The sequence below is a fragment of the Danio rerio genome, chromosome 18 (genome assembly GCF_049306965.1).
Source record: "Danio rerio strain Tuebingen ecotype United States chromosome 18, GRCz12tu, whole genome shotgun sequence".
Classification (NCBI taxonomy): Eukaryota; Metazoa; Chordata; class Actinopteri; order Cypriniformes; family Danionidae; genus Danio; species Danio rerio.
The window spans coordinates 47692317-47711117 of record NC_133193.1 but is presented as its reverse complement, the minus strand read 5'-3'; the positions used below and the strand labels follow the sequence as shown (position 1 = coordinate 47711117).

General features: G+C 38.1%; 1 protein-coding gene across 7 annotated transcripts; it reads left to right on the top strand.

Moving 5' to 3' along the window:
• Nucleotides 1-6: 6 nt before the first annotated feature.
• LOC137488337 (myelin-associated glycoprotein-like) lies at nucleotides 7-15869 on the top strand. 7 transcript variants are annotated; one of them, XM_073929609.1, is made up of 9 exons: nucleotides 7-93; nucleotides 2793-2876; nucleotides 2991-3055; nucleotides 5226-5573; nucleotides 11167-11469; nucleotides 11560-11817; nucleotides 13914-14004; nucleotides 14096-14117; nucleotides 14257-15869. In XM_073929609.1, the coding sequence occupies exons 3-9, from the start codon at nucleotides 3013-3015 to the stop codon at nucleotides 14311-14313; spliced, it is 1122 nt and encodes a 373-aa protein (XP_073785710.1). In that variant the 5' UTR covers nucleotides 7-93; nucleotides 2793-2876; nucleotides 2991-3012; the 3' UTR covers nucleotides 14314-15869. The 7 variants fall into 7 exon arrangements, with proteins under 7 accessions (XP_073785710.1, XP_073785711.1, XP_073785707.1 ...); XM_073929610.1 differs by lacking the exon at nucleotides 7-93 and adding an exon at nucleotides 230-293; XM_073929606.1 differs by lacking the exon at nucleotides 7-93 and adding an exon at nucleotides 270-293 and having other exon boundaries at nucleotides 14093-14117; nucleotides 14257-15467.
• The last annotated feature ends 2932 nt before the right edge of the window (nucleotides 15870-18801 follow it).

Below are 18801 nucleotides of genomic sequence, written 5' to 3'. Positions count from 1 at the left end.
TTTAATACTGGAAATTGTATTGATTTTAATGGAAACTGTAAATGGTCATTTGAGGTCTGTAATTTTTGGCTTCTATTTGTGGCATGTTAAAAGGTAAACATGATTATTCGCACATTCATTCAGTGACTACTTTTGACATGCTCCCTATATTGTTTACCATAGTACTTGTGATTTCAGAACGAATATTCAAATATGACTTGAAATCAGCATTAGCACTATTTAATTGACTGTAAACAATGTTGATAGTCAATAGCTGCTAACAGGATTTTACCGTCTAGAATTAGCATATTTTTGTGAGTATATGGTTAAGAAAACAGTCTGAATGTGTTACTCTAAAGCTAATCTCAGTCATGTAAAAAAACAATAAATCTTGACAAAATAACATTAGAAACCATTTACGTAGTGGTTATTTTGAATAGCAGTTGATTATGTTTTTTTTTTATTTTGTATTTGTAGTGTAAACAATGAGAACTTCTGTGACGGTTTATATTGTTGTTGTCGTTGTTATTGTTTTTCAGAAGGGAAAATATCTGACAAGAAACACTGAATATAATGATCACTCAAAATCTTAAATTACTTTTTTGGAAAGAAGATAACGTAATGCTTCTAAAGCTATTCATAAAGTTAGCATAACAGAACAAACGTTAAAAAGTAGGTTTAGACCATAGACTTATATCGATAATAACAAAAAAATACTTTATGAATCTTTCTTTTTATGTATCAGCTGAAATACCCTGGATTTGGTTCGCCCAGTGGAGTTTTCCTCTTTGTGTTGACATAAGATGGTTCTCTGTTGACGTTTCTCTTTAAACAGGAAGTTGTTTTTTTGCGCTGGTCAGCGACATCTGCTGACACAAAAGCGGAAATGTGTTATGTGTTGAATGAGTGTGAGGTCAGAAAAATAAGATATGAGATGAATGTGTAGCATGTGATCTATGTAACCTAATTGTAGAAAACTACAGTGGTGGGTCATTTCTTTACATGAACTAGTTGTTGTGTTACCATACAGCAACTATAGAATTATGACAACATATTCAACATATGACAACACAGTACTTCACTGTGGTTCTAACACTATGGTATTTACTATCATATTTTTTATATGAAATGAGCATAATACATTAATGCTGTCCACACATCAAACATATGCAGGCCAAGCTCCTCCAATCAGCTAATTTCTGAACACACTTTATGCACAATATATGAGCTACATCCTAAAGTATTACAACTGGACCACAAGGTTTACAAAAGAAAAATAAATAAAATAAAATAAATAAATAAATAAATAAATAAATAAATAAATAAATAAATAAATAATATATATATATATATATATATATATATATATATATATATATATATATATATATATATATATAAATAATTACAGTAAAATATTTCCAATTGCAATGCAATATCACACTTGTAGCAGGGCGATATGGCTGTATATCAGCAATGGTGGGACACTTAGGCACTCAGCCTGCCACCAGTGCTGATATACAGCCATATAACACTGCTACGAGTTTGTTATTGCTCTTCTATCTATCCATCCATCCATCCATCCATCCATCCATCCATCCATCCATCTATCTATCTATCTATCTATCTATCTATCTATCTATCTATCTATCTATCTATCTATCTATCTATCTATCTATCTATCTATCTATCTATCTATCTATCTATCTATCTCCACATAAAATTTACTAGATATTTTACAAGATACTAGTATTCAGTTTAAAATAACATTAAAAGCCTTAATTAGGCAAGTTAGGGTAATTAGGCATAATTACATAACATAATAGGCATAACAAAGTCATAATGATGGTTTGTTCTGTAGACAATCGAGGAAAAAAAAAAGGTTGCTTAAGGGAACTAATAATATTGACCTTAAAATGTTTTTTACACAACTCTCTCTCTCTCTTTCTCTATATGCATATCACAAGCTATTTAAGCCAACATTTAAATATTAAATTCTGTGCGTGTGCAAATTTTGTAGAAGTGAAATATCCATCAAGCTTCATATAAATGATTTATGGCATGTGGTGTAAAACACATACCTCATTTTTCTTAAATTAAGCTTGATGAATATTTCACTTCTTCTTTCTCAAGACGACTCTGTTTGGGAATGTGTCATCTTCACCTTCACACAAAGCAAGCAATACTAATCTTATTCATATATATAGGCTAAAGGCCGCTTAATTTTGGTTTTTACTATTTCAGTTATTCCACTGTGTGTTTTGTAGAATATTTTTTTAATGTGATAAAAAGTGTCATGTAAAAGCACTTTTGTCTTGTGTGGTAACTTATTGTCTTCATAAATAATCATGTTTGCATTTCCTCTTCTCTGATGTTATTATAATTGCAACATTTGTGTTTTAAATGATTGTTTATTGGCAGATATTAATGGTTAATATGTGTCTGTATATGGTCACACAACACAACTATGTTTGTGACCAACAGCATCCTGTGGTATCTGTTTGCACCATCTTGCTGTTCACACCACAACAGGGTTGTGTGCAAGCTCTGAGCAAATCTTAGACTAAAATAAAGTTCATTAAAATAATCACATATGTAGCCGCAATGTAAGTACATTGATTTATATTAACTTTATTATATCTCTTGCTGTCTATTGCACCTCCTGACAGCTCATTAACATTTTATTTGTGCTTTTTGCTTTTAATTCTTCTCATATATCTATCTTTTGTTTAATTATCTCTCCGATTCTCTATCAGTGCTAAAATAAATTTTTATCAGCGGTGACTAAAAGTGTTTTTAATTGTGAATGGCAGCTTCCGGTGACACACTGTGACTCCACCTCAGAGTCGAGGCTTGTTAAAGGAGATTGGGTTTAGTCTCTTGTACAACTCTTTTAGGTAAACTCTCATTTCCTTTCTATTATTAACAAATTGTTTAGTTGTAAACCATTACAATTGTCAGAACAAAACCGTAATGAAATACTTTAAACTCAATGATTTCTAAATTTACAGGTTACCTCGGGTGAAACTAGAAATGTTTTCTGCAGATTTTCTCGTGTTCTGCTCCATTTTATCAGGTTGGTCTTTTTTATTATTAAGAATGAACTCACAGTAACCTCAAAATGCTTGTCACACTTAATGCTTTAAATTTGAATGAAAGTATTCCAAAATTTTTGGGTGTAGTTAACTACAAATTAATGTGATTAATCTGCTGAAATAGTATTACTGTTCATTTTTACATAACTTTATTTACAATATATTTGCCTTAAATACTATTAATTAATTAAATGCTTCTGTATAAATCATTTCAGAGAAACAGAGTAAATATATTTTTTGTGCTATAAAGATACATTTTGCAGGCTAATCCTATTTTTTTAACTAAAGAAAAGTATCATTTTTCATTTACATTCATACTGCACATGTTTAAGAAACAGTAAATAGTAATAACACTATATTGTATGTTAGAAATAAGGGTAAGTGTAGTACCAGATGTATATCAGGGGAAAGATTGCAAGTTGTACCTGAGTACAAGTACTTGGGTGTTTTGATAAATTCAAAACTATCATTTAGGTCACAGGTTAAAAAGGTTTGTAACATGTCACTCCGCTGCTCATCCATTTGCACTGGCTGCCAGTTGCTGCTCGCATCAAATTAAAGCTTTGATGTTTGCTTACAAAGCGACTTCTGGCTTTGCTCCTTCTTATCTGCTCTCACTTCTGCAGATTTATGAACCCTCCAGAAACTTGCGTTCTGTGAATGAACGTCGCCTCGTGGTTCCATCTCAAAGAGGGAAGAAATAACTTTCCCAAACTCTCACGCTCAATCTGCCCAGTTGGTGGAATGCATCAAAACAGTAGAGTCACTCGCTGTCTTCAAGAAACGACTAAAAACTGAACTATTTAGTCTCCACTTTCCTCCTAATCTGCAATTGCCTCTCTGGCTGCACCGCTAACTCTAATACAAAAAAAATAAAAATACTAATGTTTTGGCTTCTTACACTTTACATACCTGAAACTTGCCTACAGCACTTATTCATTGTTGCTCTTATAGTTGTGTAAATTGCTTCCTTGTCCTCATTTGTAAGTCGCTTTGGATAAAAGCGTCTGCTAAATGACTAAATGTAACAGACTCAGTTTAGCAAATTTTTAATTTATTCGTGATCAGATGTCATTTGCGGCTGCCCTAATCTATTATCACTGCATGATCATTTCTCATATCACCGTTTAACCAGTGCATATCTTTGGACTTGTGAGGAAACCCACACCAACATGAGGAGAACATACAAACTCTACACAGAAATGACAACTGACCCAGCTGAGACCCAAACCAGCCACTTTCTTGCTGTGAGGCGACTTGACTTGTTTCTAGTCCAATTATCTATAAATTCTTAAATCGAGAAGCATTTTCTAGACTATCAAAAAAGATTGACTTGTTTTAAGAAATAATACGCCAAAATTAAGTGAATTTTGTCTTAAAACTAGCAAAAAATTCTGCCAATAGGGTAAGCAAAATAATCATATGCCAAAAGGAAATTTCTCATATAAAAGGAGGATCTTTTTTGCTGGTCCAGAAAATGCTTCCCAATTAAAGAATCTATAGATATTTGGACTAGAAACAAGCCAAAAACTCAAAGCAAGAAAAGCATTTGATGTTTCATGGAGCATGGAAATTTCCACAGTATTTTTTCTAATACAATTGTCTCAAACTCCTGGATTCTAAAGTTCCTGGAGGGCCGCAGATCTGCATAGTTTAGCCTCAACCACCTCCAACTCACACCTGGTCAACAGTCTATAGTAGTCTTGAACACCTTGATTAGTTGGATCTGCTGTTTGATTAGGGTTAAAGCAAAACTGTGCAGACTTGTAGCTTTTCAGGAATCGAGTTTAAGACCTACGCTCTGTTTTCCTTCTAGAAGAGTTGTGGCTGCAATAAAAGCAGGTTTTAAATATTTGAACTGAGTACAAAACAGACCACTGAGTTGCCTAATTAACATATCATGCCTAGTTAGCCTAATTAACCTAGTTAATCCTTTAAATTGCACTTTTCGCTGAATACTAGCATCTTGGGACAAAGCTAGAAAAACATTATGTACTGTCATTATGGCAGAGATTAAAGAAATTATTTATTAGAAATTAATTATTAAAACTATATGTCGAAAAAAAATCTCTCTGTTAAACAGCAATTTCACAATAGAACTGTTGATTTTGGCTTTAACTATATTCTCAGTGTAGCTCATTTGTATTTCAGCTGCATGGTGTCAGTCTGTACTGATTCCTAAAACCCTAAACACAACCAGCGGCTCCTGCATCCTGATTCCCTGCCAGATGACCACTATAAGTGAATCTGTACTGGACAACTCACCAGTTGTATCATGGAGGCGAGGATCCCTGTGGAAATACTATGATACAAATAACTTCATCAGCGAACATCGTCAGAAAGAACCTGAGATGGAGTTGATCGGCGACCTGAGGAAGAAAAACTGCACTTCTGTCATGAGAAATCTCACCGGGCAGCATTCAGACCATTACTTCTTCCGGATACAAACTACAAATTACACTTTTACTGACAATAAACCTGTGAAGATAACTGTGTCAGGTAAGAGACTGCAAATACTTCAATAACAGCCCAAGATATTTATAACAAGTACTTCTCAGTTTTTGAAATGTGTGGCATCACATCTTTAAAAAGTTCCAAGTTTTGATTGTGCACAAAGTAAGCTAGGCTATACAGCAATTTAAAAAGTAAGTTACTAAACTATTCAAGAAGGAACATGAAGAAGCCATCTGTCATTGTCGCATTTACAGTTTTTCTCAAATGCTAAAACACGTTTCACAAACATTTCCTCCATGTTCCCCTATGTCTAAACACAACACCCTTTACTAAAGCTACATAAACACAACCACACCTTCTCACTTCAAAACTCAAACTTTCACACCAAAAGAGCAGCTCGAAGCTTTCAAAAATGCAAACACTATACACATAATTACACACTACAGCAAAACAATTGAAAACATAATGCTCAGTTTGTGAGAAGGTTCTTTGTTTCATTACTGCCAATGCATGTTTTAGAAACTTCACAGTTACAAATCTTTTTAGATCTCTGCAGAGGATTAGGCATTTAGATTTGTGAGTTACATATGAAAAGTTTAAATCTATAGAAAATACTGCAGGTACACTACTGTAACACAACTCAATGCAAAAACAGAATCTATTGCACACAACAGTACTCTTGAAAACATGATCAGGTTGTGAAGTTTTTTTATTTACTTTATTCACACCACAATCAATGTGCAGTATCATGTCGCTGAGCTGCCACATCACCTCATCCACATCGCAGGCTATATTGTCTTTTCCCAGGCACTGCAGGAAAAACGACCCTGGAATGGCAAACCTAACCTTGAAAGGCCTTCACTGGTATGTCAACGCAGGCCAGCCCCATTGCCCTTGGGAGGTTCTCCCTAGTATTTGGTTGTCTGTCATAAATCTCCACGATGAGAAGAACCGCTCTATAGGGTTCAAGAAAGAAGAGTAGGGTGGCATACAGATGTTTAAAAAGTGGTTACCGTTGGTGGTAAACCACTGTTTAATTTGATTTATTCTGTAGAAGTGGACATTAGCCCCTTTCACACAGTGATACCGGTAAATTTCTGGAAAATTTCCGGAACGACTTTACCGGTATATTCAAAAAAGCGCTGTTCACACAGGCGAGGACGTTACGGAAATTTTCTGGAAAAGAGCATTCACACATCCATTCCAAAATACCGGTAAATTCTGACATCATTCACCACAAATGAGCTTTAAACGGCTGCGCTTGTATTTGTAAACATTTGACTAAATTACAAACTCTGTGGATGATCAATATTGTGAACAACTTTCGCAGGATCACTTTCGCATGTCGAGATGTTCATAATATGTGCAAGTGCAGGCGCTCATAGGCGCACGCAAAGCTTGAAGGTAAACAAACAACGGCTTATCATAAGCATCTCATCGGTGATTATTTACACAGTTGGCATTAAGAAGAACATATAAACGTGATCTGACTAACTTCTAGCAGCTAAATGTGTCTGGAAAAATATTCAAAGGCTTTTATCCTCACAAACCGCGCGGACGTAAATGCTCTGACTGTTGTGATTGGCTAAAGCAGACGTCTCACGTCAGCACGTTCTAGACGTGCACTCGCTTATTACGGCAATCTTCCATCTGCATTCACACAGCGCAGCATTCCGACAAATTGCCGGTAATGTTGCAACTTCTCTTTCCGGAAAATAGCCAGAACGAATTTACCGGTATTTTCAAAAAGGACCTGTTCACACATACAACCTTTCCGGAAAATTGCCGGCAATTTTCCGGAAAGGTCTGTATGTGTGAAAGGGGCTAATGTCCCAAATTATCGCATAAATGTGATGTGCGGGCCCAGGATGGTGCTGTTGGCGGTTCAGGAGGATGTCTCTTAGCTCCTCTAGGAAAGTGAGGAGACTTTGGGAGTTGTAAGACCCAAGGACAGCATGTCGGTGGACAAGCCTCTCCAAACCTATGGCTGCACAAAGAGTAATATTACCCCCCTCTCCCGTTGGCCAACAACCTCAGTGATGGCTCTTTGACCAATGATGTTACGGTCTCTTTGCCTTCTTTTTGCAGGTGTATGCCAGTCTCATCCAAGAAGAGGTACTCATGAGGTCTGGCCATCGCGTCCAACTGTAATATCCTCTGTGAAAATGTGAAAGTGCACAGATGTTCAGAACAAAAGTCAATCAGGTAGCACAGCATTGTCCAGAAGTAATGTAGACCACTGAGCAACACAGTATGTCCACTAACTGTACTGTGAATATGGATGTGTACTTGCACATACTCGTAACGTAGGTCTTTGTGTTGCGCAGAGTTGCGCTCAAAGGGAACCCTATAGACCCGTTTCATTCGCATTTCTTGGAGCCGGAGAACTTGGTCTATTGTGGCCAAGCTTACATCATCAATGCTTTCAAAGTTGACATTATCAGCAATGACTTTGTCTCTTATAAACCAATAGCCTACTTTTCCAGGCCACATTGAACCTACTCAGGTTTGAACAAGCTCTTGATCCTGCTTTAGCCATTGTCATGCCATGGAGAATGACATGGTCAATGACTGTTGCTTTCATCTCGTCCAAAATGATGGTGCGAGGTTGTCTTGCTCTCCCTTCTGGACCGTCTCCTCTCCCTTGTTGGCCTCCTTCTCTTCCTCGTTGGCCTGCTCCTCTTCCTCCTCTGATTTGAACTCATTGATCTGCTCCTCTTCTTCCATAGCCAGCTCTTTTCCCCTCCTCTGACTCGAATTCCTCTTCCTCTGACTTTGCCTTTATCTATTGCGTTTACTCTCAACTTGCTTTTAAGTGGTCACAACATTAGCAACAAGTGTTTTCAATTTTAAGTTGTTGTGTGTAATGAAAGATGCCAGGTTTGTTCATTATGTTCTAATATTGCTGACAGTGGCAAGCATTTTGCATCACATGAGCTTTCATTTGAGAAATATGAGCAGAGTTCTTTTGCAACTTGTGTTTTAGCAAGGAAAAATGTGTTTAGAGTTTATGAGAACGGAGGATTGTGTTTTGTGAATTGTGTCTTCATGTGAAATGTGTTTATGATATTGGAAAATGGTGTCAAGATTTGGTAAATGTGTTTAGACAACTGTTCATTTGGTTTAGAGGATTGCCTTTTGTGTTTTACCATTTGCGAAAAACTGTAATAAATATTTCCATTATCAGATTATCATACGTACTTGCACATGCAATCCCTCTGTGGTGAGCGAGAAGAAGAACTGTGAAAATGAGATGTAAAAAAAAAGTGTTGCTTTGTGTGACGTTAGTCACATCAGCAGTCATTTCCTATGTTAGTGGTTTAACAGACACCAAAGACATTTTACTTTGAGAAATTTCAAATATCTTAGGGCCAGTGTTCTGTGCTTTCTATTAAGAATGAGCTACCGATAGCTCAATCGGTCATGTTTCAGCTTCAAGAAACAGGGATAGTGCGTCTTTTCAGCTTCATATGACAATTAAAATTAACTACCATTTCAAATAGTTAATTACAATAGGCATTTGAAGCTGACAGTGCTTTCTACATCCTTATTTAAGATGCTAGTTCCCTTTGATATACATTTGCAGCTGACAAAACATGCTACCCCTTTTTCTACATTGTTGAACAAAATGGTTCATTCCGTTCATTCCCTTTGGAGAACAAGAAAACAGAAACTGCACCCCACGGGACGCAAAGACACATCCACTTGCGCAGGAGCAGAATGTGGCTCTCATTTCTGATGGAGTTTTTAAGTGCAGCTTTTGGGTCCAGACAAGATCCAACGTGAGGCAACAACACAGTTGGTTTTCAATGGTGCTAGTTGTTTGGTATCAGTTTGGTGTGTTCTGGCCCTTGATTAGAATGACATCACCAACATGGTTTATGTTGACAGTTTGAAACATCCCTTGCTGCAGCCCGCAGCGCGGTGATGGCATGCATGTCAACATCATGTGTAACCCCAACGGTCCTACACCACCCAAACCGCTCCGGGCTGGGATCGAACCGGCGACCTTCCGTATGGGAGTTGTTTGCTCTAACAAGGAGGCTAAAGATCATGATCTCTAGCGTCTGTCACTACAGCACCTTTAGAGGTCAGAGGAGTGAGGTTTACCTACACAGCACTTACTTGCTGGCCTCTGTTACACATGCATGTGGTAATGTGCATGCACAATACATTTTTTATATCATACTTTCCTGTAGTATTTCGATTTTATGAATGAATGCAGGTAGAATCCACTCAGCCTTATTATAGATACGCACCCCTGCTTACATTTCTGGACAGCGCAAAATATGTGCAAGGAGGTAATCTTTTTTTTGCAGTTTTTGTTTTTGCCAATCCACCAGAAGCTGCTGTGTACGATTTTTCAGTTCTTTAATTGCGAGTGCCATTCACACCTGCTCTTCTCGCGTAAATCCACCAGAGGCCGCTGTCGCCTGACTGACTGACTGACCGAATGACCAACCGGTAAAAGCCACCCACCGCCTTTCCTAAACCCAAACGATAGAAAAAGAAAAGTACTTGCAGTTGCCTGGTTTTTACCAAGTTTTCAGATCTTACCATGTCTCACCCTGTTATTTACTTGTTTATTTTATTTTTTACATTTTGTTTTTGTCTTACCTGCTTTCCGGAACTGTTTTTTGTTGGAATTGAACCCCGTCGTTGTGGTCAACTCCTCTCTGCGTCTTAAGTTCACTGATGTATGCTTCGATCCACTGGACAAACTGGTAACAGCGGAAAAGTCGTCCATACAGAGGTAAAAGCTCAACTGGTAGCGCAAAAGAAACAGAAGTCGTCGGCGGCGTCATACGTAAACACAATGAGCCTGTGTGGGTAGAATGGTTATGTCCATGTCTTCAATGTGCATGCTTGGGCACTTTGAATCATCTTTACTGTCGGTAAATACATTCATATATATATATATATATATATATATATATATATATATATATATATATATATATACACTTGTCTGTCTTGCCACTGTTTTTGGCGCCATCTTGTGACTGAATAATACATAGGTTAGTGTATGCTCCATTTAGCCATTTTCATTTCTATCAACTATTACAGCTGAGACCAATTTTGTGTCCAATTTTTACATTTCAGATGGCATGTAGTCATGTAAAAAGCAGGATTAAGTACATGCAGGCAGTTTTTTTTTTTCCCAGAGTAGAGCAGTCTACACAGTGCTCCACTTTGGATCACGCTGCAGATAAGCCTGTCAGGCTTTATTCTGTGTTAACAACAGTCAAGTTCAAGGGTGGGCAAACTCGGTCCTGGAGAGCTGGTGTCCTGCACAATTTAGCTCCAACACTAATCAAACATACCTGAACATGCTAATCAGTGTCTTCAAGATCACTAAAAATCTATAAGCAGGTGTGTTTTATTAGAGTTGGAGCTAAACTGTGCAGGACACCAGCCCTCCAGGACCGAGTTTGCCCACCCCTGGTCTAGTTGCACTTTCCCAAGATTTATTTCCTTTTGATATAGAAATGCATTATATATGGTTAGGTTTAGGGTTAAGGATCAGATTTGGATAAAATTTTTGGACAGGGACAATGTTCCAGGATCAGCAAAATATGCATACCCATGAACCTGTGTAACTCTGCATTGCTGAGTTTTGCTCTCAATATCTTGATAGATTCCTTGCCTGAGCCAAATGTGATTGTGCCGGGTATCAGAGAGGGAGAGGTGGCCAGTCTGACCTGCACTGTTCCGGCTCCGTGTCCAAGCCTCCTTCCAAATGTAACATGGGCTCCTGTATTTGGTGGAAACATAACACAGGGGATACAGCTGAAAGCTGATGGGACTCTGAGTGGTTTCGCCATTTGGGAGTTTGTCCCGTCGTTCACGCATCATGAGTTGAAAGTGAACTGTGTTTCCGTTCATCCTGTAGACGGAGGAGACAAACAAGCCTCAAAACAAGTCATCCTCAGTGTGGAGTGTGAGATTTGTTAAACCAACAGTTTTACACCTATACTCTTTCTTTGAAATGGTTTTGAAAATACTGCCTTTTTCTCTTTGCGCTCCACAGATCCTCCAAAGGAAACACACATCTCTCTTCCAGGTTTGGTCTGGCTTGGTAATAATTTGACCCTCACCTGTCAAAGTAAAGCCAATCCTCCTGCAAATCACAGCTGGTTCATGAAGAGGGAAGGTGTTGAGGAAAAACTGGGAGATTCACATGTGCTTTCCTTCATTGCGACCCAGGAGAAAACTGGAGAGTACATTTGTGAGGCGCAGAATCTACAGGGCGCAATGAACTCCACAAGCCTGCAGATTAATGTTCAAGGTCAGTCTGTGCTTGATTTATACTTCTGCGTCAAACGCCGGCGTATGCTACGGCGCTGACGCATAGCCCTTCGCCGTGGCCATCGCCGTCACTGACGTGCACCTCTCAAAAAATGTAACTACACGTCGCAACGACGCGTAGCGCAAGCTCTGTGATTGGTCGGCTTGGTAGCGCTGACGAGTCTGGGCGGGACCGAGAGCCGCGCGAATGGCGCGAGCGATTGTTTACAAGTGTGGAGTATCGTGAAGGAGCTCCGGATGGAAAGTTTTGTTTTGTGTTTACCTCATAGTTAAAGTTGTTGCACGTCCGCCGGTTCCTGCCTCAAAATGAGTGAGTTTGAGCCACTTGTACATCCAGGAAGTGTTCAGGAAAACCAAACAGCAGCGAAGAAACTCGACACATAGGAACATTTACACCCCACTGCCAACTAGCGTTTCGGAAGTGTTAATGTAGACCAACAGAGACAGCGCGCAGAAGTATAAATGCACAGCCACGCGCGTTGCCTGTGCCGTGGGTTACGCCGGTCACCTGACGCAGACGTATAAACCAGGCTTTAGTCTGTACAGTTTCAGCAAATATACTTATATTTTTCACCATTGCTTTGGGCCTGTTCTGAATAGTGTTTAATGACAGGTCTTCATAATTCTGGATCAACTTAGAAACATGCTTTTGCTGTTGTTGTTACTCCCACGAGTTTGTCACATTTGCATATGCTGTAGTCTATAAATTATTCTTTTAAATGTCAGTTTGAAAAGAAGGATTTAATAACTCAAAGACTGGACATCAGTGGTGAAAAGAGTACTGAAAAATCATACTCAAGTAAAAGTACCATTACTTGCCTAAAAATGTAGCGCAAGTAGAGTAAAAGTATCTGTTGTAAATATTACCCAAAGTAGGAGTGAAAAGTAGTCCTTTTAAAAGTACTCATGAGTAGTGAGTATTACGCTGGGAAAAGCTGATGCGTTTACATGTAATTTGTGAATGTGTGTAAACGTAACATTCTGTAGTGCATGTAGTTATTGCCCAGCAGGCACACAATGTCATAGGACGTCAATATTAGGTTAGATTTAGGTTGTGATGTCAGGTGACCAAAATTCAATGTCTAGCCAGTGTCTAAGGATAACGTTTTGATGTCTATTAACAACGTTAAATGACGTTGATATTTGGTCGATTTTAGGTTGTTAGACAGTGAGCAAAATCCAACGCCGAGCCAACATCTTAATCCAACATCATATTGACGTCAAATACTGACATTTATTCATCAGGTATGGCAACCAAAATCCAACGTCTGATAGACGTCATAGTGGTAACGTTCACACAACTTCAAGCTGTGACATCATTAGACGTTGATATTTGGTTGGTTTTCGGTTGGACATTGATGTTGGTCTGACATTGAGTTCTGACGTCAACCCGATTTTCATTTCAATTTAATTCACCTTTATTTGTATAGCGCTTTTACAATGTAAATTGTGTCAAAGCAGCTTTACATAGAAGATCATAGTAAATACCAAACAAAATACAACATCCCCACGACATTGGGGTACAATGTTAATCTGACGTCATGTTGATGTCTTGTGCTTGCTGGGTATTTAAGGCCATTTTGGTCCCCATACAGTAAACATCTGTCATCTTCTCATCAGTGACATGCATCTAAACAGTCTCTGTGTCAACGCATGTAAAGATTTTGGACATCTTCTTGAACACTTTTAATGCTTCCAAACAGTTTGCTGCATTTATAAATCGCCCATGTCTTGAGGTAGTTCATTATGAGCCGATTTACCTTCTATGTGTGATTGGATTGGACGGGAATTACAGGACAGATTTTTCTAATCCCCATAGACAAAAAAAATAATAAAGTAGTGACTGCAGGTTGATGGAAAGTAGTGGGGTAAAAGTACAGATACAGCACTAAAAATGTACTAAAGTGAGAGTAAAAGTGCACATTTTTCCTAGAATTCCTAGAATTAATTCTGTGAAATATATGAAATATAATAGCTGGAGCTGAAAACGTTAGGTACATATTATCCGATATTGATGCAGCGTTTCTGAACAAGCACAAAAATCTGTAATATTTTCTGTTCTCTTTGGTTTTGCAGGCATATCCTTCACCACCTTCCTCTCAATCCTGTTATCAATGTTACTAGTACTTATTTTGTCACCTTTTTTAATTCTCTTATTTCACAGAAGGTAGGATCATTTTAGATATTTAAATGATAAAAATATATATATATTATAGATTATTTGAGATGACATTATTTTCTTTTTTTGGTATAAGCAGGTCTAAAACACCACACAGACATGTAAGTACCTTTTCTGGAATTTTTTGTTCAATTAAAGACAGACAGACAGACAGACAGACAGACAGATAGATAGTTTGTGTAATATTGTTTTCAGAACGGTTAAGTACATCTTAACAGCTGATTTATCAATCAATTTTAGGAAACAACCGAAGTTGAGAACATTTATGCCAATTCAAGTACAGTGAAAAGCCAGTAGCTTCAGTCTAACAACGAGATCTACAACGTTAAGCCTGAATTTACATTCAAAATGAGTCAGGATGACAAAAACATCTATGCAAACTGAATCGTGAACTGGAACCATTCACCCTTTCATGAATCACCACTGAACAATTAATCTGCTATCTGTTTATCGGTAGTGAGTAATATGAATAAGCATCAGTATATGTTCACTTCCTTGTATTGTGTTTAAAACTACATCTACTGTATGTAAACTTGCTATCTTTTTTCAAACTACTCTCTAGTATACCCTGCATCTACACTCAACTACTGTATACATCTGTTTTCATATTTGGGATGCAGCTACTGTATATTCACTCAGTTAAAGAATTTAAGATTAAGAATGCTTTCTGAAATCTTTTATAGTGCATATTTACTATTAAAATGAACCGCTTTTGTCTTTTTGTGAGGACATTAAAAAAACACAGTAAATAATCCTACGTTTTCATCAATATTAAAGTGATGGTTTCAAACCTGTTTGAGTTTTTAATGTTGAGCACAAAAGCTGATAGTTTGAAGAATGCTGGAAAGCAGCAACCATTGACTTCCATAATATTTTTTGTTCCTACTATGGTTGCCAGTAGCTGTCATCATTATTTAGAATACCAGGCCCTATCATACACCCGGCACAATAAGGCGCAAGACGTGTTTGACACGATTTGTTGCAATTTTCAGGCCAGCGCAACCCTAATTTTCATGGTTTGCACCACATTATTTAAATAGCAAATCCATTTTTCGCCACTTTGTGGACTTTGTGTTCTGGTCTAAAAGGAGGTCTGTTACGGAGCATTGTTAACCCGTTGCTATTTTGAGGAACTGAAATAGACCATGCCATTGATCAACTAAAAGCAGGGGTCTGTTCTTCGTACCTCGCTTAAATGATCTAAGATGATTTGGCAGATCTTGGATCTTTTAATCTTGATAACTGATCTCTCGCTAATTTGGTTCTTCAAATAGGTTCGCGAATCAGATTAAAATATCTGGATAAACTGATCAGAGATCAATGCGTGTGTTGTGAAGGACAGATCTATCCATCCTCAAAATCATGATCAGCAATGCAACGATTGGCTGACGGCACAGCAGCGTAATGACATCATCTGATTAATATTCAATTATCCATGTGAGCAAAAAGACATCAAATTAGCAGTAAACGGCTTGTTAAATATGACATGCAACTTCACACATTTGTTATGAGCTGCAGGCTTTACACTTTCATGTGTCAAGAGTTTTCATCATGTATTTAAATGCATATCTATGTATTTTGTTCTACATTTAGAAAAGATCCTCTTTATTATAGTAGCCTTGGCCCACTCAATTTTTTTTTAAATCAGCGTAGGGAATAACTATAAATTAATTAACGGTAAAGGTGTCTGCAACTTTTGCTAAGCATCAAACCACTGGCATATAGCGGTTAAAACATGTGAATGACTGCATAAATGATTACCCCCCTTTTTTTTTTTAAAGTCAAATATTGTGCATGTACGCGTTTGTATCTAAAAGTTCATAACAATAAATTTTCTCTGCCTTTGTACTTTTATTTCGAAGAGCAGATTGCATTCGTTTTACATTTATATATACACACACACACACACACACACACACACACACACACACACACACACACACACACACACACACATATATAGTTAAAAATATATATTTACTATTTTCTTATGTGTATATAACTACTGTAAGCAAATATCAGCATTCGGGACATCCTTTCAATATTATCTTTGCTTAAATTGACCCGATTTAATCCTGTTCATAATCCAAATATGAAATGAGCCTCCTCCCAAGCAGGTTGAGCTACCAGAACTGTTGCCATTAAAACGAGTCTCAGATGAGTTTAGAAGAACTAAACGATCCAGGATCGTGTCAAATCGTCAATATCCACATTCAGCTAATTGAGTAATCCATGTACGAAGAACGGACCCCAGGTCTAAAGTCCAGCACAGAGTGCGTTAGTTATGTGCCTATGCAGGTCCGAACACTGTGTTTGGATAAAACTCAGATTTTTGACCACACTTCATTATTAATATTCATTTATTCGTTTGCTGGAAATTAGAACTGAATTTATTTGCGCTTAATAAACTAAATTAAATATGTAAATTAAATAAGTTTCCTTACTCAAGAAAGTAAAGGCGTAACGTAAAGAGTAAAAGTAAAGAAAAAGTAAAGAGGCTGAATGAAGGAGGCTCGTTTTTTATCCTCGTGCTGCAGACGGTCTGTTTAACTGTTTGCTCGCTAGTTCAGTTTTTCCACTTATAAAGTCAGCCATGAAAATGACTAATGGGCAGGCCCGTGCAGAGACCGCACAAAGGCCATGTGCAGGATACATATTTTGAAGACCGGATGGGGGAGGGGGGGGTTGTTGCCGCGCACGTACTGAAGAACGGTGGTGTCGCGCGCTTACTGTAAAACGGGGAAGGGAGGGGGGTGTTGTCGCGCAGGTACTGAAGGGCCGGACGGAAGGTGTGTCGCATCGCGGGGGCACTTTTGATCACTTAGGAAAGGCACTTTCTATACAAGACTAAAAAGGGCATGTGCACTGTACAGGTTGAGCCCTATGTGTGCACGTGCCTGCAAATGGGCATGGCACGACACAAAGGACTCTGTGAGATGAGACTCTGATTGATTCAATGCACTTTATGCTCAAAACACACCCAGAATGAGAATAAGCACAACCCTGTTACACCATGCGCAAACTTTTTTAAAGCCCTTAGTGCTTTTGTACCATGCGTGACTTTGTTGATTAGTTAGACTTTGATTAGTTAGACTTTGTTAACTTTTAGTTGATTAAAATTAAAACAATCTGTCCCCCTAAAAACACTCAAAAATGACGTTGTTTCAGCTCATTTTAAATAAGTAGTTTTGACAAGCATCACACATTATTTAGGGTGTACATTCATGTTTATTCCCAGAGATGGGCTGCGGCTGGAAGGGCATCCGCCGTGTAAAAATTATTAATAAAGGGACTAAGCTGAATAGAAAATGAATGAACTAATGAAATTCATATTTAGAACCACTTTAGGGTGAGTAAATGGTGCGGAAAAAAGTTTCCTTGTGAACTATCATGTTCTTCATGAATGCATCAACGCACATAAAGAAGCTTTTATTTTTAAAAAAATTAACAAGGACTGATTTGGAAGACTCTTTTTGACTCTCCAGCAAAATTAAAAATGTCCACATCCAGTGGTTGTGAGACTATAAAGCCAACATTTTATGAAAATAAAAACAAAGAAAATGGTCGGACACACTTCATGTCTCCAGAGGGCGATAGAGTCACACTCATGCTACTAGTGCATGTGTGCAATCAAAGTACCTCAGATGTACACAGACAGCACAACTCAGATAATTTATTAATGAAAAAAAAGAGCAACACCTAATATCCTAAAATAAATCTCGACTACTTAATCATCATTATCATCATGTTCGTTTTTTAATATTATCAGGCCACTTTCTCTCCCCTCCTCGCGTTGTGAAGGATTATTGAACCAACTATGAAGCTACAAATAAATATCTACATTTTTACAGATATGAATCAGCACAGGTAAGAGCATTGTGCTTTTTGCCAGTGTACTTCAACCTCACATCTCGTTATATTCAAGAATAAGGTCAGTGAACGAGAAGTGGGTGGTTTATGGCTGTGCGATTGCATTGAGACCACATTGTTGCACTCCAAACGCAACTGAATGCGGTTTCGACTACCTCTGTCACATCTGATGCGGAACAAACACGGTTATTTACTATATTTAACAATGACCCTCACACAGCAAGCAGATTTCGGTCAGAGTTTATAAAGTCTGCTGCTATTCAATAGATTTGGTGCCAATTGAAAGTGTGTCTTGTCATTATAATTGCTTCATTTGGTAATCGCAGCTAACAGGGAACATTCCCAGAATGTTATCAAAAGTAATGTTTTTGAAACAACGTCGAGTGACAAACGTGCTTAAAACATTAATATACAAACACCGGCCACTTTATTAGGTACACCTTACTAGTAGTGGGTTGGGCCCTCTTTTGCCTTCAGAACTGCCTTAATCCCCTGCAGAAAAATCCAGCTTAAACCAGCCTAGGCTGGTTTTAGCTGGTTGACCAGCCTGGTTTTAGAGGGGTTTTGGCCATTTCCAGGCTGGTTTCCAGCCATGTCCAGCCTGGTCTTAGCTGGTCAGGCTGGAAAATGACCAGCCAAATCCAACTAAAACCAGCTTGACCAGCCTGGTTTAAGCTGGATATAGCTGGTTTTGGCTGGGCTCCCAGCTTGGCTAGGCTGGTCAAGCTGGTTTTAGCTGGTCATCTCCCAGCCTGACCAGCTAAGACCAGGCTGGAAATGGCTGGAAACCAGCCTGGAAGTGGCCAAAACCCCTCTAAAACCAGCCTGGCCGACCAGCTAAAACCAGCCAACCAGCCTAGGCTGGTTTAAGCTGGATTTTTCAGCAGGGTCCTGTCTTTTTTCTTTTGAACACTA

Excerpts from the sequence above, each read along its gene's own strand:
- LOC137488337 (XM_073929606.1), top strand. The coding sequence starts at position 3,013 with ATGTTTTCTGCAGATTTTCTCGTGTTCTGCTCCATTTTATCAG. Across the intron at positions 11,470-11,559 it reads AGTCATCCTCAGTGTGGAGT|ATCCTCCAAAGGAAACACAC; the intron begins GTGAGATTTGTT and ends TGCGCTCCACAG. Across the intron at positions 11,818-13,913 it reads CCTGCAGATTAATGTTCAAG|GCATATCCTTCACCACCTTC; the intron begins GTCAGTCTGTGC and ends TTGGTTTTGCAG.